The 23005-nt window shown below is 46.4% G+C and overlaps 1 protein-coding gene across 1 annotated transcript in view; it reads left to right on the top strand.

Annotated features, from left to right (window-relative positions):
- The window catches only part of CTNNA1 (catenin alpha 1), a 181231-nt gene extending 161163 nt beyond the window's left edge, over positions 1-20068 (top strand). The window contains exons 11-18 of the mRNA XM_082836989.1: positions 484-640; positions 7992-8192; positions 8753-8904; positions 13753-13863; positions 15643-15824; positions 15981-16086; positions 17684-17818; positions 18887-20068. Coding sequence (XP_082693115.1) covers positions 484-640; positions 7992-8192; positions 8753-8904; positions 13753-13863; positions 15643-15824; positions 15981-16086; positions 17684-17818; positions 18887-19174 — 1332 coding nt within the window. The 3' untranslated portion in view covers positions 19175-20068. The remainder of the gene's footprint in view (positions 1-483; positions 641-7991; positions 8193-8752; positions 8905-13752; positions 13864-15642; positions 15825-15980; positions 16087-17683; positions 17819-18886) is intronic.
- Positions 20069-23005: the final 2937 nt, after the last annotated feature.

Raw genomic sequence — 23005 nt, 5'->3', positions numbered from 1 at the left:
TCTATAAGATGGAATAATAAACAGTTAATGTTTTTTAACATACATTTAATGATATGGAGAAGTATTTAAAAGAAGAAACAGGAATAGTTTTACGTAGCATATAATTCTAATTATGTATTTTTTGATTTGGCACACATAACGTTTGTATGTGAGGGGAAAAAAAGCCTGGAATATAATGTCAAAAATTGTGAAGAGTTGTTATCACAGGGTGGAGAGATTAGAGATACTTTTGTTTATTATCATCCATAGTTCCAGTGTGTTACTGTATTTCAGATGTATTACTTCTCCATTTACATATAAAGCCTGTTGTTTAATACTTCTCTACTTCATTTTTGTAACTGTTAACAGTGGAGCATGTGGTATCATGCGTCCTCATGAAATGCACAGGAGACAAAGCATAGACACTGTGCTGACCAAATTGTCTCACTTGTTTTATTTTCATGACTCTGAAAGAGTAAACAATGAACTTTAATGTCTTTGCAGGTTATCAATGCTGCATTGGCTTTAGCAGCAAAACCACAGAGTAAACTGGCCCAAGAGAACATGGATCTTTTTAAAGAACAGTGGGAAAAACAAGTCCGAGTTCTCACAGATGCTGTCGATGACATTACTTCCATTGATGACTTCTTGGCTGTCTCAGGTATGAGCTGATTCCCCAGAGAAGTGTGTGAGGCTGTGCATAATTACTTTCACCTAAGTTACAATAATGGGCAATCAAAATGCCCCCAAGTATGGGCAGGTAAATTATTCTAGCAATAATATTGTGCTGATTTTCATTTTAATTAAAAACAGCAACAACAACAAAAAAAGCGGGACTTGGAGTTGGAGTTGTTTCCCTTGTTATGAGGCTGGTCTCGATCTTAGAAGTGTGAATTAGTAATCTGCCTGGCAGAGGTTTTTCTCTGTTTATATAGAGTAAGATCTTGCAGCTGTGACCTGTACAACACCATAGCCATCCACCCCTCTTGCTGCTGCTGTGTTTAGAAAAAACATTGACCTGTGTCCTGGCTGTGGTTATTTGTTATGAGCCTATGAGACTTAGGAGGAGGGATTCCCAACATCATAGCTTTAGTTTCTTTTGTAAAAATTGTTCCCCTTGGAAAGCTTCTCTTTCTCTCTCCCTCAGAAAAGATCGTAGTTTAACTGCCTACTTTTCGAAAGACTCTGTCTGCATGATGCACAGATAGAAAACAGAGAGGAAATATTTAAGTACCTTTTAATTATGAACTTACAAAAAATAAATCTGGGTAATTGACCTCACAAAAACAGTTGATTTCATTATATAAACATAAACTGGTAATGACATAGTAAATTGCATTCATATAGAAAATGTCTGTCAACTGCAATTCCCTGTTTATCGCAGAGATAAGTTTCAGTCCATCTTCTTAGAGTTGAGCAAGTATAAATGCATTCTCCATTTAACAGGCCTCTGCTGCCCTCGACTGCACTGCTTGCTCTCTGGAGGTGCCAGGTTTCCTGAGGCCAGTGGCTGTGGGCAGAGTCAACAGCTGGTACTTGTAGGGCTGAAACTACCTGTCACCCCAGGGAACTACAGTTTGGAATGTGGGAGATGTGAGTGGCCATGGGGCTTGAAACAGAAGCGGGGCTTAAGTACATGCACAGCACAGTCCTCCAGCAGTGACCTATATAAGGTGACAGTGTGTTCTGCATAACAACGTTCCCCTGTGTCTGCTCGCTCTCCTTGGGGTTGGAGCTTTGGCTCTACTTGAGATAGTGGGGAGCAGGCAATCCATAAACTGCAAAACAAGGGGGTAAATCATGCTGCTGCAGGACTGCCAAATTGCAGGTGCTGGTACTTTAAAACAAAAAACCATTTGTAAGCACATCTTTGCAGGTGCCAAAAATGCAGGAATTGCTTTTTTGGGAAATCTTGGCCTTCTGTTGTTTTCCCCAGTGAAGTACTGAATTATTCTTTTTCATAGATTTAGAGAAGAACACTCCACTTTCACAGCACACTTTTAAGCAAACAACAAATTCTGATATCTAAATACAAAGCCCCCCTCCGGAGATAGATATTACATTCCTAAACTCACCAAGTAAGGCTTGGTCTCAAGGGGTTTTCGGTCCTTCTTATAGCAAAATAAAATGTAATAGAATCAAATGTCCCTCATGCAACATTCTTCAAATCAGAGAACAAAAGGGATTTTGCAGTAGCATTTAGTGGGATCCAGGCAGTATCTTTAGGGTATATGACATAAAACAGAAGAACAGTAAAGAGAAATCAGATTCTTTAACAGATACACTTTTGTCTGGTGAGTATGTTCAATTTTTATGCAAATGTGGGAAAGTGGAAGAGTTGACTTGATGGAAAGGAGTTTAGACAGTTTCTATTTAGCAAATAAAAACACAGAACAGTCCTCTCAGAAAGTGGTGGTGCTTTCAGAGCATCTGAATTTTAAAGATCCACCTTAGTGTGTTTCTCTAATGTTTTGTCACAGACTTGCTTAGCAGTGTCAAGTAATTAAATAATTAACAGGACAAGACTGTTATTCACAATTCCTTTGATTTTTATGGTGTGCTTTTTAGGGGCATGGGATGAAGGGAAGAGACAAGCAGATACCCGTGCAGAGTTCTACTGGATTGACCAGTTAATTTTTAGCATTCAGACTCCTTTATACCCTTATGCACTTACCTCACCCATGGCAGCTTTAGCACTTTTTATGTGGCAGACTAGAGATGTCTCTCCACCTCACCTGATACACTGGCTCTCATTGAGAGGAATCCCATTTTCAACCGGGCAGGCCCCCACTGGTCCCCAGTCCTTGGCCCTTGTACAACTCACAGCCTCTCTAGAGGTGCCCCGTGGATTGGAGAGCAGGCGTCATCTGCAAGCACTGTGTGCAGTCTTTATACCAGAAGCTGAGATCTGCCCACTCCTATTACCCAGAGGCTCAGTAGTCTGTCAGCAAGGTGGGCATGTTTCTGAGTAAGGGGCTGCAGGACAAGTGCCCAGCACAGGGTCTGGCTTAACGTTGGTGGACTTCATAAAATTTTATGTAATGAAAAATAAGACTGCTGCTTGACTCCTTGGAGTGGTGGTGTTTTACTGTGTCCTGGGATATTGTGGCGCTATGGCAGTGTGATAGGTTTTGAGGAATAGTTCTAGTAATGATTTTTCACCATCAATCCCCCTTGAAATCCCTGGGGCCTGTGTGTTTGCTGTAGCCCTGCCCACTCATGAGACTCCATCCAAAGGGAAGTTACTTAGGGGATAGGACTGAAAGGACCCTCTGCTGCTCTATCTCCATTGTTCCTGGATATTCTGTCCCATTGGTTCCAGAAGTTCCCTCGTGCTTATTACAAGTTATATCCTAAATTTGTGGCTCAAAAATTAATGGTCATCTTGTGTATAACCTGGTAAGACCCTGATGCCAGTGTTTCATGAGGCTGCAGGGCAGGGGGAACTTGAGTCACTGTATATCAAATATGCCACTGGCACTTGAAAATAGAGAGGGACATGCAAGCCACCTCCGGGGGAGAGGGAGGGGGACCCCTGTTCCCCAAGCTGTTCTATTCAGAAGGTTGCCTTGTAAATATTGGAGGTGGTTTAGGATGCTACAGAGCGTTCAGCAAACTGTGAATATATTTATATGGACCGATCCCTTAAGGACAGTGGTTTGAAATTTATCAAAGCGATAAAGACTGTTTGAATTTCATTTGAATTGTATTTGATAAACATTTTCCATGGAAATGAAATTTACTTTCTCATTCGTTTACTCTGCTTTCATGTGGAAGTTCTGATCCTCCCCACACACACACACCTTTTTTTTTAAGTTGCAAGTGGTTGGTTAGAGTGGTTCTAGTTGGGTTTATTACTTTTCTTTACCAAGTGCTCTTGGAAACAAATAACATAATGCATTAGATACTTTGGGGCAACACATAGGAGTAGTAATTTGTACTCTTTCTTCTTCATTGTCAGTGTGCTCAAATAATTTGGTCTGATTGGTCTAAATAAAAGGATTTTTGTACCTAATTTTTGTTTTTGTGTTTAATCGCAAAAATCCAAAACTGAAAGTAAGGTAAGGAAGTGGTGAAGTTAGTTTGATTTCTGACTCCCATGCCCCCTAGCTTGAGCAAGCCACTCAATACTTCTGCGCCTGGTTTCCACATTAATTAATAGTGATTTTTAAAAAGTGGTTACGATAGAGTTAAATGTCAAGCACTCAGAATCTTTCCATAATATTAGAGTAAGTTCTCTATATAACGTATTAATATTATCATCTCCTGTGTATGCATAAGGCTGCACTGATAAAGATATCCAGAACAAGGGGAGGGCGGAACGGGCCCTGTTAGACATTGTGGACTGAAGGCTTTCTGGAGAATGCCAGTTGGCTTGGTTCCGGAGGGCAGTTAGGCATCATACATCTATTTATACATATATGCCTTTTGACTTAGTATTCCCATTGCTAGAAAATTTCCCCAGGGATGTGTACATAGATGTTTGCCAAAATACCTGTACAAGGATGTTCACTTCAGCCAAAATGCCTAAGAGAAGACTGGATAAATGAATGATGGCCCCTCCGTCTGTTCAGTAGGGTACGGTACAGGCATTAATATGGATGAGGAAGATCTGTGGAGGCAGTTCTAGAAAGATTTTCAAATGAAAATCAGATATGTTAACATCCATAATGTGATCCCTTGGAGATAGACTGTTGTATGTGTGTGTGTAGGGTTTTTTTCCTTTTAGAAGCATCTACAGATAAAGACTGTATTAAACAATCAGTTTTTAATGGGGTACAGATTGGTGTGTCTACTCAAAATGGAGCCATGCTGAGTTTACTTGGAAATTCAATTAAGGTAAAGTAACTTATGGTTTAAGTTAGTGTGGGTACCTCCAACCCTCCCATATTTGCACATGTCCAGTGGGAACTCACTTCTCCCTTAGGGCTCAAGTGTAGAGAGCAGGTTGTTGTGTCCTGGGTATATAGTGGCCTCAGCTGGCTGGGGCTTTCCCAGTGAAGGTGGAAAATGTTACTTTAGTCAGCTTCCTGAAATAGAAGCCTTCCTTGGTGGCTAAAGAATGGCAAGCTCTTCCCTGGTTTGGGTTCAGCTGGAAGAAAACCTGTATAAATTCAAGAAAATCTAAATTGATTTATAAAAACACACTTACCTAGATGAAGGTTAACAAATCCTTGGTGGAAGTTTGGGCTACTTTGTTTAATGAATGACAAAGAATGCTATACTTCATTGATTCTAAGATGTGCTTTCCGTCCCCTGGTATTAACAATTCTGATACCAGGATGAGTCTTAAAAATCAGTGATATGAGAAAACATTGGTTCATAGTTTCATTAGCAACATCTTTTCTTTACTTTTTATTCCTTTCCTTCCCCTTCCCCAAATGTTAGATTCAGTAAAAGCAGCAGTTTTTAACCTAAGGCCTAGTATGGTAGGCAGGCTCAGTGCCAATCTGCTTAGTTTAATATGTAGAGAGTTTGTATATAAAAGATGTTTCTGATCTAAACATGGGCTCTGAATCCACTTATTCTTATAATTGGTTCACGTATTCCTCCTAAAATTGGTTTATGTAAAAAGTTTAATACGTTATCTCTTTCAGTAGTGCAATGGTGTAAATTCTAGCAAGTCTCCTAATTTTTGAATTAGCACATGCTAAATTATGGTCTTCTTAGCTATCTTGTGGTAATTCACTTTTCCCTTCTGCAGTAGAAATTTTTACTATATTTTGGCTTTCCCTGGAAAGATATTTATTTTAATTGATGAATTTTTATTTTTTAAAAAGACTTTTAGAGCAGTTTTAGGTTCACAGCCAAATTAAGAGGAAGGTACAGAGACTTTCCATCTACTTCCGGCAGCCACACACGCACAGCCTCCCCCATTATCAACATCTCCTACAACAGTAGCACATTTGTTACAATTGATGAACCTACATTGACACCTCATTATCACCCAAAGTCCGTAATATACATTCCTGTTCACTCTTGGTGGTATATACTCCATAGGTTTGGACAAATGTATCCATCATTGAGTATTTTCACTGCCTTAAAAATCCTCTGTGCTCCACCTATTCATTCCTCCCTGCTCCAACCCCTGGCAACTCCCGAGGTTCCTGCATGTCTCTTCATAGCTTAATAGCACTTTTTTTTTTAAGTGCTGAATAATATTCCACTGTCTGGATGTACCACAGTTTTTCATTTCACCTACTGAAGTATGCCTCGATTGCTTCCCGGTTTTGGCAATTATGAATAAAGCTGCTGTAAACATCTGCGTGCAGGTTTTTATGAGGACTTAAGTTTTTAGCTCCACTGCATAAATACCAAGGAGTGCAATTGCTGGATCATAGGTAAGAGTATGTTTAGTTTTGTGGGTGCAAGTCCCTTCCTGCAGTCTCTTGGGAACTACAAAATGAAGGGCCTTGTTCCCGGAGCCTACAGGGGATCTTGAAGCCCAAAGGCAGGGCATTGTGGTGGCTCTATTCTTTGCTGAATCCACTAAGTATCACTTGCCTCTGGCTCCCCTTGAGATAAGAGGAAATAGCATCGTGACCACTAGACACTGTCATATATAACTTGACTGAGTATGTTAGCAGAGGCTGTGAGGGAAGGGTAATGACTTTGGAAGGGAATTAAATCAGGAACCAGTCTAGATAATGACAGGTCAAAGCATAAGGTAACCAGGGATGGCAAAGAAATGACCAGGTGTGTTTCTTTCTTTGTTTCTTTTTAAATTTATTTTATTTATTTATTTTTGGCTGTGTTGGGTCTTCGTTGCTGCTCACGGGCTTTCTCTAGTTGCGGTGAGCGGGGGCTACTCTTCGTTGCAGTGCACAGGCTTCTCACTGCAGTGGCTTCTCTTGTTGCAGAGCACAGACCCTAGGAGTGCGGGCTTCAGTAGTTGTGGCCCGTGGGCTCAGTAGCTGTGGCTCGCGGGCTCTAGAGCACAGGCTCAGTAGTTGTGGTGCACGGGCTTAGTTGCCCCGTGGCATGTGTGATCTTCCCGAACCAGGGCTCAAACCCATGTCCCCTGCATTGGCAGGTGGATTCTTAACCATGGCGCCGCGCACCAGGGAAGCCCCAGATGTTTCTTAAATAGATTACATTTGCCCTAATTGTCCTGTCTCTTCCAGAAAAACCAGAACCATTAGTCTTTCACCTATTGTGCCAGGTACTTTCTTGGTTTAAGGAAGTGAGCATGTCTTTAACAGACACTGCTTCTAAGAGTTCTTACGTGTCTTGAAAGCTCCTTTCCAAGCTGGAAGGAAATGGGCAGGCAATGACCTGGAGGCTTTGTGTTGCTCACTCACCCACCCACCCCGTGGATTGTGGGCATCCCTGTCACTTGGGCTGTCTGTTGGTAGACTCTGCAGTTCCTGGTGGTGAGAACGTTCCCTTTTCTATGACTAGACAGCGTAACAGGAGTCAAGGGTTTCCTCAAATAACACAACAGGCCCACCTGCATCCCATGAGTGGTTTACTGAATGTTTCGCCTCGGGGCGGTTCCTCAGCGCCCTCCAGAGGGGACTTTAACCTGCCTTCCAGGGCCTTCTCCTGTTCCAGAGCTGTCCTGGCATCTTGGTAGCTTGTCTGAATACCATCGGCATCTACTGGAGGGAGGGGCAAGGAACTGGGAGAATAAGACCTTACAGTGAACCTTTTCTTCTAATTTAGACTTCGTTTGGGATGTAAAACCAGTGAAATCATTTAAGGGAAGGAGAAATTATTAAGGATTCTGTGATCTTGAATTTTCCGCCTGGCTTAAAACTGTGCCTTAAAGATGGGCATCTCTGTCTCTCTCTTTTAAACCTGGAATAAAGATTGTTATTCTTGGAGGTGATTGCAGGTTGAGTTTCTGTGGGACAGTTAATCCGGTCTCTTGAGTGAAATGATACGTGTAAAGCTTTCGGCACCGTAGCTGGCACAGAGTGAGCTGTCGATGAATAATAGATGCCAACTAGTTGTCCCCTTCTAGTGGAAGGCCTCCTCCCTTATTCAGCTTTTTTTTGTTTGTTCCTCAGAGAATCACATTTTGGAAGACGTGAACAAATGCGTCATTGCTCTCCAAGAGAAAGATGTGGATGGGCTGGACCGCACAGCTGGTGCAATTCGAGGCCGAGCTGCTCGGGTCATTCACGTGGTCACCTCAGAGATGGACAACTATGAGCCAGGGGTCTACACAGAGAAGGTGCTGGAAGCCACCAAGCTCCTCTCCAACACAGGTGCGGGGGCTGCCTCCCTTCCTAGTGCTCCCCACACACAGATGGCCTGGTGGCCAGGCCATCCAGTTAGTACAGGCCCTGTGGTTAGGAAGTAGGACGCTGGGACTCAGTTCGGTCTTAGGACAAGAATTCTAGAAGGTATGTCAGATTTGTGAGAAGTTGGTCAGCCACATTAAGGCCTCACAAACACATTTCCTTCATGTGTGTCCCATGATTAATAATGGGAGTTATTTTAAGATGAACGTCTGAGTTATATCTCCTGTCAGTGAACACAGTAAATTAAGGAGGGTCCCATTCTAGCAAGGCCTCAAGTTAATCCCAGTTCTCAACCATGTAAATCCTATGTTGCAGAATCTGCCCAGAGACAAAGAAGATGATTTGAGTCTGTAAAATACAGCATTTGATTTATTTCAACCTTAAATACTTCTCACATAGGTAGAAGCATCGGCTCTTCATCATGCACCCTGCCTCTTTGTGTCTAACTGAGGGATTTAGGGAGGGCTGGTAGAGCAATGATGTTTGCAGGGCCAGCAGGATCTGCCATGCTTTCTTCTCCGCAGTCATGCCACGTTTTACCGAGCAAGTGGAAGCGGCCGTGGAAGCCCTCAGCTCAGACCCCGCCCAGCCCATGGATGAGAACGAGTTTATCGATGCCTCACGCCTGGTGTACGATGGCATCCGGGACATCAGGAAAGCAGTGTTGATGATAAGGGTGAGTAACTGCATTTCAGATGTTTTAACAGCTTCTTTCTTATCATTTGCTAAACTTGAGCAATGCATCATTTTGGAACTCAGCAGATGAGTGGCAATATATTAAAACCATGAATCTAAAAGCTGTTAGAATGAGATATATTTAATTACGTTGTCTAAAATGACTTTTAGCTGCAAGTTAGAGCCCAAACTTGGGCTGAGAAGGGGAGCTAGTATGAGTTGGCCGTGATGATTTACTTCAAGTTAAACAATTGCCACAGATATGAGGCTTCCGTTTGAGTTACAGGGAAACTACAGAAAATAAAGGCTCATCAGTGAATTTCAGAGAAGGGAGTATTTCCTTAATGCAGGTTGAAGCTGTTCTTTACATGGAGTACCCCTCGCCTCAAAGGTGGCAGGCAGGCAGGATGCTAGAACCCCAGGGTTTTGAGGGTGAGAATGAGGGGCTGTGGCAACTCCCGGGCTTGGGGCCAAGCGTTGAGCCCTCTCACCGTAGCAGAATGGAAGTGCCACCTGCTCTGGGCCCCATGTGACCCATCCTGTCTGAGGCAGCAGCAGCTCTCACCATCTGAGACAATGTCTAGGGCCCCCTGTGGATTAGCATGCACAAAGGGGTTTTGAGAAACTACTGACTCCTCTGTGATCATCCCCAGTGTGCTGCGCTGGGACTCACAGCTGCCCTTTCCATAGCAGTTGATCCCTCACATGCTGTTCTGAGCATGAACAGCTCTGGAAGCTGGGAGCAGAGCCTGTGCCAAGCTCCCCCAGGCTCACCTGGACCTCCCCCAGGCTCGGGCCATCCCTGCCATAGCCACAGAGCCAGCAGTTGGAATGCAGGGTCTGCCTGCTGAGTAGACAGCTGCTTTGCTATGCTGACGATCTAGTCGGGTCAGGGTAGTTTCCGTTACACCTTCATGGGTTGCTAGTCAAACCTCCCAAGGTAGGCAGGGGTTCTGTCCCACTTTTTACCCCCTCAGCTGGAAACAGAGGCCATTTCTGAGGCCGGTGCATTAGGCTGGACCCATTGTGTATGCAGTGTAGAAATGCTTGGGCAAGACTGCGTTTCTCTCTGGGGTGAGGAGGAAAGAGAACAATTCAGGGATGGCCTGGTTGGCTGATGGCTGTCCCTGCAGGCCCAGGTCACCTGGACATGCTGGGGTGTGGCAGGGGAGAGCTTGGGGAGCCTTTTTGCTTTCTTCACGGCTGCTGCTGCGCTAGAGAGCAACCCATGCATGCTCAGCAGGTCGTAGCCCGGTTGAATGCAAGGTTAAACCCAGCAGCCAGATCTCAGTGGTGTGAAGGGATCCCTGGGTCAGGTGTACCAGTGGTGGTAAAACACAGCCTTATTTTTCCAAAGTTCTTTGCATACTGACAGACACTTAGAGAATAGAAGAAATGATAATGAGGAGTCACTGGGTGTTTGAGATTAATGCCTTTGGGGTTTTAAGTGAGCTGGTATGCGCACACTCCAGGATGCCTGCACATTCCAGGGCCTGTTCTGTGGAAGCAGGTCGGGTTGTGGGAAACCACACCCTGGGAACAGGCAGGCAGCTTGGATTCCTCTTCACGTCTGTGACTCTAAGCAAGTTTCCTCATCTTTCTGAGACTCACATGATGGTGTTGATGGTTAGTGGGATGAAATGGAGGTAACGTGTTCAGCTCAGGGCCTGGCATATAGTAGCTTTCTTGTGCACTTACTGCTGTGTTGGATCGCAAGTATGACAGAGGCCCTGGCAGGCTTGGTGAGATAGAACCTGGGGTGTGGTCAGCTGGGAGGGCCCAGAGCAAGGGCAAAGTAGGTCTGTGGCAGCAGTGGTTTAACTCCTCCCGTATTGTCTTGATTTTAATTCAGGAATCATCCTTCCAATCCCCAGACCTCTTGGTTTCTTGATGTCTTATCCTCCCCCAACCTCAACCTCACTTGCCTAGTCTTACCCAGTCCTTGTCATTACCAGTATCTACGTCATCCCAGTGTCAGGTTTCCCCCTTCCATCAGCTCACTGTCTCTGGTGCTGTGACTCCCAACAGTCCTTTGAGTCCATCAGGATCTTCAGCCGGTTGGCCCTCCCCACTTGCAACCCTCACTCAGCCCTTCAGGTCCTTGCCTCACTCCTTTTCTAGCTTTGAGTCTGGTCCATCGATATAATCTCCTTTGCCCCCTTTTCTGTCCTCTTGTTTGCCTTGCAAAATACAATCCTAGTGAAATTCCTTCTCCTGCAGGGTGCATGATGAAGAGCCGATGCTTCTACCTATGTGAGTCAGTAGAAAAGTGCAGCCACCCTGACTGGGGTCACCGAACCCAGGACTGTCAGGGGGCCCTTGATGCCATGCAGCCTCGCCCACACAGCCACAGAGTCTGGGAGCATTTCATACCTTCCTGCTTGCCTCCCCATCTGTGCCCCATCCTACATGTCTGGCCTCAGTGCCTGTTGCACTGAGGATCCTGAGGCAGTTAGAACATCTGCTCCTGGCTGAGCCCGTCCCCTGCACTGGGTCCCATTCTCTCTTCTTCCAGCACCTTCCCCCCAGCATACAAACATGCCATTATTTCTCCTGTTATAAGAAAATCTCCTGGCCCCCCTCCTCCTCAGTCTCCTTTGCTGGTTTATCCTCATCTTCTCAGCCCCTTACCACTGGTACACCCTGTAGCACAGTTTTTCACCTCTCTCTTTTCTGACTGTACTCATTCCCCTGGTGCATAAAGACGTGAGAAAACCAGCAAGAGGTTGACTCTTCTGCGGTCCACACTCATCTAGCCACCTTGCCTACTACCTGTCACTTGTCTAACAGGCACCTCAAGCTTATTATTCCCCAAAGTGAGCTCCTCATCTCTCTCCACCCTGTTTTCTCGTATCAGTTGATGGCAAATCTGTCTTCTACTTGCTCAGGCCCAGACCTTGGATTCACCTTTGATTCCACTTTTTGCCTCAAATCCTGAATCTGATTTATCAGCAAATCCTGTTGGATCTACCTTCACAATAAATAGAAACTCTGAACACTGTTCCTACCGTGGTCCAGGCCACCAGCATCTCTCACCTGGATTCATGCAATTGCTTGCTTCTCAGCCAGTCTCCCTATTTGCATCCCTAGGTGCCTGCAGTCTCATCCACAGAGCACCCAGGGTGATCCTTTCAAGCTTCAATTAGATCACGTTATCTACTGCTTAGTACTCTCCAAAGGCTGCCACGTCACTCAGTCCTTACACTGGCCCACAAGGCCTTTGAGGAGCTGAACCTGTCACCTCTCTGACCTCATCTCCTACTGCTCCCCTGCCTTTGCTCCCAGGGCTTCAGCTGACACTGTGCCATAAGGGCAGTGAGCTGAGCCCCTACTGTGGCCTTGCTATTCATCCAGTTCCCCAGGCCTTTCTGTTGGTGACTCCGTCCTGCTGGAACACTCCTCCCCCAGGTACCTCCTGTGCTCCCACCTTCATTGCCTTCAGGTCTGTGCTCCAGTGTCACCTTCTCATGAGACCTTTCCTGACCACTGATATAAAATTACAGTCCTCCTCTACTGCTTACTTATAGCACTGATCACTTTCTAATAGGTCATGTGATTCACTTTTGTCATTTTTCCCATCAGAATATATGTGAGAGCAGGGATTTTTGTCTGTGTCATTTTGTACCTTCAGCGCCTAGAACAGTGCTTGGCACACAAATATTCAGTGAATGAATGAATGAATAGGAGATATTTGGTTTTCTTGGCAAGAACAGCTCTTGGGTCTGTGATGGGCTATCGAGGAAGGTGGGGAAGTGGAGATCCTGTTAGGAGGGCACCCCTTTGACAAAGCTCCTCCACAGACTGAGGCTCAGGTGTCTGTGACCCAGGATTAAAATGGCGAATGGCAGCAAGACTCCAGGATCTTGCATTGCCATGTGACTCACTGGTTCCTCGAGTGACCCTGGCTGTCCTCACCTCCTCATGGAGGGGCAGGCCTGGCCTTTGCACCTGTACAAACCCAACATACTCTGGGCAGTTTTGGATGCTTCCTCACAGGAAGCCCTTGGGCTGGGCTTGGATTAGGTCCTGGTGCAGATGAGGGACTCGCCTCACTGCCCTCCTGTCACAGGCCGGCCAGCTGGGCTAAGAGGCGACCCCAGCTGTTTGCCTGCTGCCCTGTTGCTGATAACTTCTAGAAGATGATATTATGTTTCAAGTCAGCAGCTAATCATGAGCGGCTGGAGAGTGTACAAAATAAGAATTTTATTTTATAATTAAAGCAAAGAGGTAGGACCAGTAATCGGTCCCTTTGGTATTTATTCACACCTTATCTGCCATATTCTCTCTTTAATAAAAGTAAGTACATAAAAATACATTGCCTATTTTTACCTCTCAAATCAGCCTTTGGTACCCTAAGAGAAGTCCCAGTATTAGTTAATTCATTTAATTTTCTTTTTGTCATAAAATGGGAAAGTTATAAGAATCTGCTTAATGTTGTATGAAACTGCTATTTTTAATACAGTACCTTTTCCACCCAGGACAACTCTCACCTTTGTCTTAAGATGCAGGTGTTGGAGAAGTACGTTAAGAAGTGAAAACCTTTGTCAAGCAAAGAGTGTTGACTCATTGGTAGAAACTGAAACCCTCAACCCCATAAAGGACCTGTGTCCTTTGGGAAGTGCTGGTGTGGTGCCTTTGCTTGCTGTTTGTTGAATGGGCTGCCTGGCACGTGCATGAGCTAAAGCAGGGTCTCAGACAAATATTGAGCAATTTTAACTTTATTCCTCACGACTGTTTGAAATACTGCAGAAAATTCTGGATGTCTGTACATCAGGCTGTGGGCCCAGAGGCCTGGGGAAGCTGGAGGCCTAGGGTTGTGTTTGACTTGTGATTTCTGTCTCGGTGGCAGACCCCTGAGGAGCTGGATGACTCGGACTTCGAGACGGAAGACTTCGATGTCAGAAGCAGGACAAGCGTCCAGACAGAAGACGATCAGCTGATAGCTGGCCAGAGTGCCCGGGTAAGGACCAAGTTTAACTTGTCCTGCAGACCCTCCCTGTCCCTCTCTGTTCTTGGCTTTTTCTTTTCCAGGAAAACACTCTCATTATTGAGAACACCATTTTTCCTCTCGTTTTCTCTGGCAGTAGGACCGAAGTTATCCTCAGTTGTGGCACCTGCTAGTCAATTGTAGGTTCATCTAAAACATCTTCTCAGCTGTGCCCTGAAGCGTTGGTTTGTGAAGAGCCCTGAGTCAGGAAAGCCCTAGGATCTAGTCAATGCAATGTTTGTTAATAGGACAGTGAAATTCAAAAAAGATTGCTGTCTTTGCCTATCTCAATGATACCATGGGCATGAACTATTTAATTATTCATGGGTTAAAAAAAATAACAGTGGTACATTCAAGAAAATCAGAGCCATTGCATTCATTTAAGTCATTAAATCTTCAATTAACTGCATTTATGTTTTTGGGAGGGTGCCAAGAAATATTACTAAGGAGTCTTTTTTCACCCCTTAGAAGATATTTTGAACAGCGGGTACATCCCTGCTTTAAGCCCCACTCGGTCCTAAGCATTTTGGGAAGCTGAGTGGAGAGGAGCCCAAGGCCCTGAGTCTGTGGCTTGAGGTGGGCAACAGGCCTCCAGGTGCTGCGGTGATAAGGTTTAAATGCCGTCTCAAGTACCTAAAAAGCATACTCTGCAGCAGGTTCTCTTCTGCCTGCCTGCTTGCCTTCTTTAAAATTAACATTCTAGGGCTTCCCTGGTGGTGCAGTGGTTGAGAGTCCGCCTGCCGATGCAGGGGATGCGGGTTGGTACCCCGGTCCGGGAAGATCCCACATGCCGCGGAGCGGCTGGGCCCGTGAGCCATGGCCGCTGAGCCTGCGCGTCCGGAGCCTGTGCTCCGCAACGGGAGAGGCCACAGCGGCGAGAGGCCCGCGTACCGCAAAAAAAAAAAAAAATTCACATTCTAAAACTACTTGTGGGTCACCTTGAAAAGTTGGAGATATATTACAGCCACCGGGCCTGCCATGGAAAGGACTCCATGTATTAGCCCCTCCCTCATTTCCTCTCCCCATGGCAGGAGGCAGAGGATGAAACTTTTTTTTTAAGGTTCAAATGAAGTTTATTTTTTTTGTTAGTTTCAGGTATCAGCAAAGTGATTCAGTTATACATTCTTTTCTAGATTCTTTTCTCGTATAGGTCATCACAGAATATTGAGTAGTGTTCCCTGTGCTATACAGTAGTTCCTTGTTGGTTATCTCTCATAAGAGATATATATGTGTTAGTGTGTGTATGTTCATTCCAAGCTCCTGATTTATCCCCCTGCCCCCCACACGTTTCCCCTTTGGTAACCATAAGTTTGTTTTCCATATCTGTAAGTCTGTTTGTTTTGTAAATAAGTTCATTTGTATCTTTTAAATTATCAGTAGATTCCACATATGAGTGATAGCATATGATATTTGTCTTTCTCTGCCTGACTTACTTCATTTCAGAGGATGAAACTTTTAAAGAATTAAGTTAAGCTGATTCTGTCCTTGTGCAGGCGTGATCATGGAGCTTCTGCATTGGCCTTCAACCCCTCATACCCTGTTTTCTCCACACCAAAACTTGTTCTTGAAAGTGGGTTGGGAATTCAGGCTGCTGTAAACTTCGGTGCAAAATGGCTCTTCAGGCAAAATGAAACCTATTAAAGCATTAGCCTACCTGTGTCATAGATTGCTTGGTGGAAATATTCTTGGCTAATGCACTGTGAGAACTTCATATTCTCTTTATGTAAGAGTTTCCTGGGCTTCTGATTTTAGGCGATCATGGCTCAGCTTCCCCAGGAGCAAAAAGCAAAGATTGCGGAACAGGTGGCCAGCTTCCAGGAAGAAAAGAGCAAGCTGGATGCTGAAGTGTCCAAGTGGGACGACAGTGGTAATGACATCATTGTGCTGGCCAAGCAGATGTGCATGATCATGATGGAGATGACGGACTTTACCCGGTGAGCAGTGCCCGGCCCCAACCTGCTACACAGAGGGCTGCCCCCCTCCCTGCAGGTCACCTCACACAGGCAGGACGTGCTGCTCTGTACACACTTTTCTGTTCATCTCCACCTACGAGGGCTTCAGTTATGATCATTCTTGTTCCCTTTTTTCAGAGGTAAAGGACCGCTCAAAAACACATCAGATGTGATCAGTGCCGCCAAGAAGATTGCTGAGGCGGGATCCCGGATGGATAAGCTTGGCCGTACCATCGCAGACCATGTAAGTGACAGACTTGCCACATGGGCCTTGAAGTTCATCCTGGGATGCTGGCAGCCCAGCGGTGGTAACAGTGTTTTTCATGAGACACAGTACTTTCCCCATCTCAAAAACTGTTCTTGTCAACCCACTTGACTAACATCAGCATAGAGTTTTAAGGATTTCTGTATTCCTGTTTCTTCTTTGACAAGTTTTATAAGGCAGGCCCAGTTTGCATTACAGCACATCTCTGGAGCAGGTGTGTATGTCCTGAAATCTTCCCTTGGTTGACAGCTAAAACCAGCCTTTACTGTTGTTTATTATCTCTCAGAACTCTTCAGGATGTCAGCTCTGGGCAGGAGCTAATTCTGCATGCCCTAATAATACACTGAAACTAGGTGTATAAGAGCCTCTTCTTGTGGAAGTATTGCAGTATTTCATGTGAGAATCAGGAGGCTTTTTGGCTAGTGCTTTTGGAAGGCTGACGTGCCCAACTGGGGACAGACATCTATGTCCTCTATCACCCAGCCTTCATCCCTTCATTCTCTGTATCGATATGTCCAAAAAAATGTGGTTCCTACCTCCTGGAAAGTTTACAATATATTTCCCTTGATGCTCCAAGATATTGTCAGCTGTAGTTACAAACCCTTCCCACTCCTTTCCCTGAAGTATCCACACGCTCAGCCTGCATTGGGGTTGCGGGACAAGTGACAGTGGTTTCTCATTGCTCAAGCCAAAGATTGGGAAGTATCCTCAACTCCCGTCTTTCATGTAATAACCGATACTCAGCCCTGGTGCTTCTACTAGCCACACGAATCTCAATACCATCTATCTGGTCCTTCCCTCTTAGCAGCCCCCAGCTGAGTCCTGGCATGCATGGCCCACGCCTGCAAAACTGTGGCCTCTCCTCACTGATTTCCTGCTCTCTCCTCTGCACTCCAGCCTCCACACAGTTGCCAACACAGTCTTCTTATATGATCACCTTAAAATGCAAATGAGGTATGGCTCTGCCATGCTTCAGTAGCTTCTTAGAATAAAATTCTAAATCTCCAGCATGGTCTGCACCCCAGCCTCACAGGAGGGAGTTTTTTCATAAACACTTGAGAGAGGTGCTCTGTTCCTTCTTTGGGTGAAGTCTCCGAAGTTGGCCCTGAGCTTTGGCAGCAAGACAGGCATTTCCCTGTGACTGGTCGGGACCCCACGGCTCCCACGTGCTCTTCTTGCTTTGGTTGACTCACCCGTTCTCCATCTTTGCCTAAAATGACCCTCCTTTCATCAGGTGTTTACAGAGTGCATCATAACTGAGCAGATAAAGTCCCTTTGAGCAGAAGAGCTATTTGGATGGTTATCACCTAGCTCACAGCACTCTCACTTTTCTCCAGAACTAGACTCTCGCTTGCTGAGGCTATTTTTCACCTTTAGGGGCTAGGGGCAGGGGCTGCAGCAGAGAGTAGCCTAGGGCTATGATGGCCCCAGGTAATTGGGTAACTCCTCTCTTGCCCTTTGCTCAAGCAAGGAGTGAAGAGCTGGTGGCACACTGAGCCTTTCAGAAATATCTGTGGGGGTGGGTGTGTTTGGGCCGGGCTCAGAGTGCTTGGTGCTAATTCTGCTCTCCTGTCAGTGCCCAGACTCAGCCTGCAAGCAGGACCTGCTGGCCTACCTGCAGCGCATTGCCCTCTACTGCCACCAGCTCAACATTTGCAGCAAAGTCAAGGCTGAGGTGCAGAACCTCGGTGGGGAGCTGGTCGTCTCCGGGGTAAGTTCCATCTGTGAAGAGAGCTGGTTAGTGGGAACGTGCTAGGAAGTATGCTGTGGGAAAACTGGAAGTTTCCTCTTGGTCCTCAGAGGCCGTCCTCAGAGGCCAAGGGCTGCACATTGGCTACTTCCTGCAGAACTGCAGCTCTGCTTAGCATGGTTGGTGACAGCTAGGAGCTCTTACAGTGCTTGCCTCTTCCCCTTTGTTGACCACCCCATAGGTAAAAGTATTTTTGTCTTCATCGCTTTTCTTCCCCCAGAAAGAACTGAGCCTGTTCAGAAATTGCAGAGATGACATATAGGCTTTCTCACACCCCCTCCACTCTCAGAGTTCCCAAGTAGTATCTCTTCCCTTGTCTGTTTACCATGTCACAGTTCTGGACCCCTTGTCACCTTGGGCAGGGGAAAGAGGACATCTCGCTCCACTGAAGCCCTGTGGCTTCTGCTAAACCCCACAGAATTTCCTTTCAAAGAAGACTTGGTATGTTGGACATACTCATACCATTTGCTTACCTGCTGCAACATAAATGCCCCCGTCTCTGGGGAGCAATTATCTGTATTCTCTAAATGAGAGAGGAGACTCCCCAGGTCATTACTGAAAGCACTGGGGGCGTCTCTGTCTAGGAGGCTGACTTATTGCCATCTCCCCCTGCACCATGGCTGTCCGTGGCTGTTCTCGCTGCTTATGGTTATAGCTTTGCCATCACTCAAAAGATTTCGGCAGATCCTCCCCCAACTTGAGTGAATGAAAACTTGTTGAGGGGTGGGGGCAGGTAAGGTAATGGTACCTTAGGTTTATATCACTCCTTCCTTCTTCAAAAGACCTGAAACACAGGCATTTTCAGGGTATTTGGACAAGAGCACCCAGTCACTGGGAGAGCCAATCAGGAGCAGGGCTGCTGCCCTGCCCTGTCCTGGTCCACGAGGAGTCGGGACTCCACTGCCAGGGACTGACAGCCTCCAGCTGGACCGGAGGGTCCAGGCCCTCCGGTACCTAGACCCAGGCCCCTGGGTACATGTGGGGTTGGAGGTCAGGCCTGTGCTCCTCACCTACCTTTCTGCCTCTTAGGTGGACAGTGCCATGTCCCTGATCCAAGCTGCTAAGAACTTGATGAACGCTGTGGTGCAGACAGTGAAGGCGTCCTATGTGGCCTCCACCAAATACCAGAAGTCTCAGGGGATGGCTTCCCTTAACCTCCCTGCTGTGTCGTGGAAGATGAAGGCGCCTGAGAAAAAGCCCTTGGTTAAGAGAGAGAAACAGGATGAGACACAGACCAAGATTAAGAGGGCATCTCAGAAGAAGCATGTGAACCCTGTGCAGGCCCTCAGCGAGTTCAAAGCCATGGACAGCATCTAAGGCTGTCCCCAGCCCTCAGGGCTTCTAAAGATCTGTCACTGTTCTTCACTCGTGTATTTGCTAAATAGAACACTGATGTTAGGTTCCATAGGAAAATAGATTTCAGACCTGGCCAAGCTGGTGAATTTTGCAAAGACATACTTGTGTTTAAGTCAGTCAAAAGTACTTTTAGAAGTCAGGAGTGTATTTCTAGCTATATTTTTTTATAAGCGTAAAAATTCCATAACCAAAGAGAATCCCACATTAACTTCTTAGTAACACTGTTGACCAAGTTGAGATGCCTGTCCTCCTAGTGGTGGCAGCTGTAGGGTTTGAGAGAAGGGGGGGTCTGACTCCACCCTGGTTCATGGAGAGGGCTTCCACCAGTTCGACTGGTATTAAATGACCAAAGATGACCCAGAGTAAGCAACCTGGGCATCTTAGGAGGCCCTGGAAAAAGGAACATTCCCAGAAAGGTCTTCAGAGGGACAAACAACACGAAACTGAGTCAAACATAAATGTATCATGAAGAAAACTGATTACTCTCTTTATGATATGAGAATTTTAATGCATGGTTACAATAACTAATGTACTCTGCTGCAGGACATGAATAAAGTTGCTTTTTTCAGGCTAGAATGTTGTGATGCTGTAACCAGAACATGCTTTTTTCCCTTTCTTCAGCTTCAAATGCAATGCAAATTCATCATTGGGCTCACTTCTAATAATTGCAGTGTTTCCTGCCTTGGGCTTATGAGAGGAGCCTGACAAAATAGTGTTTGCTTAGGCAGTAATGTAGACTTACCTTATTTGTGATTACTATAGCTACAAGGTATAATTTTACTTTCTTATTTAAATTTTATGAATTTGAATGTTTTTTACACTAACTTTTCCCAATAAAGTCCAAAATGAAACCAAGTCTAAGGGGCCAGAGTCCTTTTCTTTGCCTTCCAGTGGAGTCTAGTTTTACATTAAACATCTCCTGGATTTGCCTGCAGCATCTGCAGTGCTCTGGGCCCTCCCGCTGTCCCTCGTTCCCTGGACGGTACTGCCCAGTGAGGAGACCATGCCTATGGCTCTAGGCTGAGGGCCGCACCTCCTTGCAGCTTCCGTGCCAGCCCAGCAGGGAAGGCCATGCCCACAATGGGAATTCACATGTCCGTGCTTCAAGGTGCAGGTCAGAACCTCGGAGGCATCCTTGACATTTCCCTGGATGTCACTCCCTCTCTGCTGAATCATCCCCATCAGTTTGCAACCATACCATGGTAACGGCTGCCTTAAAGATACCCAGCCTCCTCTACCCCATGTCCTTTCCTAGCCAACATCCCCACTTAAGCAAAACTCCCCAAAGAAATGTGTGTAGTCCTTGTCTCCTCTTCCTCACTTCCGTCCCTGCCATCCAGTCAGCTCTCTGCCCCACCATCCTATCACCATCCTCCATTCCATCTTACTGTCCTCACCCTATCAGCGGCCCAGGTGAACACGCCCTCCCTCCTGACAGCTCCTCCCCTGTCCTCCAGAGCACCTCGCCCTCGTTTCCTGTCTTCTTTACTGGGAGCTCCTCCTCCGCCTCTTCCTAGTTGTTCTAAGTTGCGCTGTCCCAGGGCTCAACCCCTGGGCCTCTTCTCTGTTTCTGCTGATTCCTGATCTTAGCCAGACTCCTGACTTTAAATACCATCCAAATGCCAACTTCTCCCAGAACTAGACTTATAACTGCGTGCTTCCTGAAGTCTCCACTTGAATGTCTCCGTAAGTATCTCAAACTGGACCTGTCCAGATTCTTCCCTTTGAAATACATGCTGGGTCCAACTATTTCTCACCAGTTCCGCTTGCCATCACCTGGTCTAAGCCCTCATTGCTGCATTAATTTCTATTAGTGTGTAACAAACTGGCCTAAAACTCAGCAGCTAAGACAACAAATATCACCTCACAGTTGCTGAAGGTCAGGAATCCAGAGGCAGCTTAGTGGGTGGTTCTGACTCAGGGTCTCTTATGAGGCTGCAGTCTCTGGAGGCTTGTGAGCTGGAGGGTCCACTTCCAGGCTCTTTCACGTGGCAGGTGGGCAGAAGGCTTCGGTTCGTGCCAGGTGGGCCTTCCCATGGCAGCTGCCTCCCACCAGAGTGAATGATCTGAGAGAACGGCAACCAGATGGAAGCTACAGTGTTTTATAAAAACCTGATCTCAAAAGCAATACGTCATCCCTTCAGTATTCTACTGGTGACACAGACCACCCCTGGTCCACGGTTGGAGGGCACATGCCAGGAGGTGGCTCCCATGTCTGTACGCAGACCATTGCAGTAGGCTACCCACCGCCAGGCTTCCCTGATGGTCCTGCTCCCACGGCAGTCACCGTAACCCCTATATACAAGTCAGAGCATGTCATTCTTTTAGCTCAAACCTTTCAGTGGCTTCCACGTTCTAGAAGCCAGAATCCTAAATGACAGGTATGGCCTCTTGTTGTCTCTGGCCTTTCCTCTCACCAATCTTTGTCATTTGCCCTTTACACTTGTGGTTCCACTTTCCCCAGAGACCCCTATTTCTTCTCAGGATCGCCTTCAGGTGTCTTGTCAAAAGTCCCCTTATCAGAAAGACCTCCCCTGATAAATCCTTACCCTGCCCTCCTTGTTCATAGCTTTGAACTATTTACACATCCATTTGTTTCTACTGTAAGCTTCACAGGGACGGGAATCCTTAATTTTGTTATCACTGACTCTCCAAGGCTCAGGACACAGTAAATGGCCACCCTGGGGATCCCTCGCGCGGGGCCAGGCCCACAGGCACTGGCCTCCCTTTACTCAGCCATTCCTCCTGGCTGACTCAGAATCCATGCTGACGCTTGGAACATTTGCATGGCTTTTGTTGCCATCAGTTCGTCACTGTCTTCCGGGCTTCAGATGCCCATCTGTCCCCAGCTGCTTCACCCCATCCGCTGATGTCCTACAGCCCTGCACCCCAGTGCCAGGTTACCATCCAGTCTAACTCCCCACTCAGCCCATCTACTTCTTAGAGACTGAGCCCCACCCCTCGTCTGGACAGCCACCTCCCTCAGCCCCCAGCATCCTTTATCCATTCTCTACCTGGTGGCAAAGGAAGCTTCCAAAAGCTTCTCAAGAGTCGAGCCTCTGCATATAATCCTCTGGGGCCCCCCATGCCTGTCTCAAGAATGCCTGGCACTATGACCCTGCCCTCTACACCCACACTGCCCCCTGGAAGCGATTCCTGGGACACACCCGTGCTCTCCCTGTGAGCCCATCACTTGCATGTCCCAGTCATCACCTTTGCCATCCCAACCTTAATACCATTATTTACCTAAGAAGACTGACTTTTGTTGAACTTCGCCTCCCCTTAAGCAATATCTATGAAATCATGTTTGATGTGCTACATTTTTTCTAATACACGTTAAAATAATTTTAGTAAATGCTCATTCATGCATCACCTAAAATCATCCGTTGTATCAATACCACAATGGGAAACAGTGGCCCACAACCATTCCTGATCATCAGGCCTTGGCTCGGCCCTCTTGGCCATGGCACGTAGTATCACAGCGCCAGCCCTCACAGGACTGTCCTGCATTCCTTGGGCAAACAGCATTGGTCTTGGTCACCCCATTGCCCAGCAGAGGGCCTGGCACGTGCTTGACAAATAGCTGTTGAACCATTCGAGTGATTCATTGCTTTAAACCAATCTATCAGAAGACACTAGAAGGCAGAGAGCAGGTCACTGAAGAGGTACCAGAGGCCTTGCCCAGAAATCCTGAGACCCTCCTCTGCCCTCCTCAGAGACCATGATCGGAAGCGGCGTGGCCTGGGCTGAGCTCAGGGGAGACTCACCTCACCATGTCCTTGGGGGGATTTG

Source organism: Leucopleurus acutus, assembly GCF_964270905.1.
Source record: "Leucopleurus acutus genome assembly, chromosome: 3".
In the NCBI taxonomy this organism is placed as follows: Eukaryota; Metazoa; Chordata; class Mammalia; order Artiodactyla; family Delphinidae; genus Leucopleurus; species Leucopleurus acutus.
Note: the sequence above shows the minus strand (reverse complement) of the source record. Positions and strands in the feature narration are given on the sequence as shown.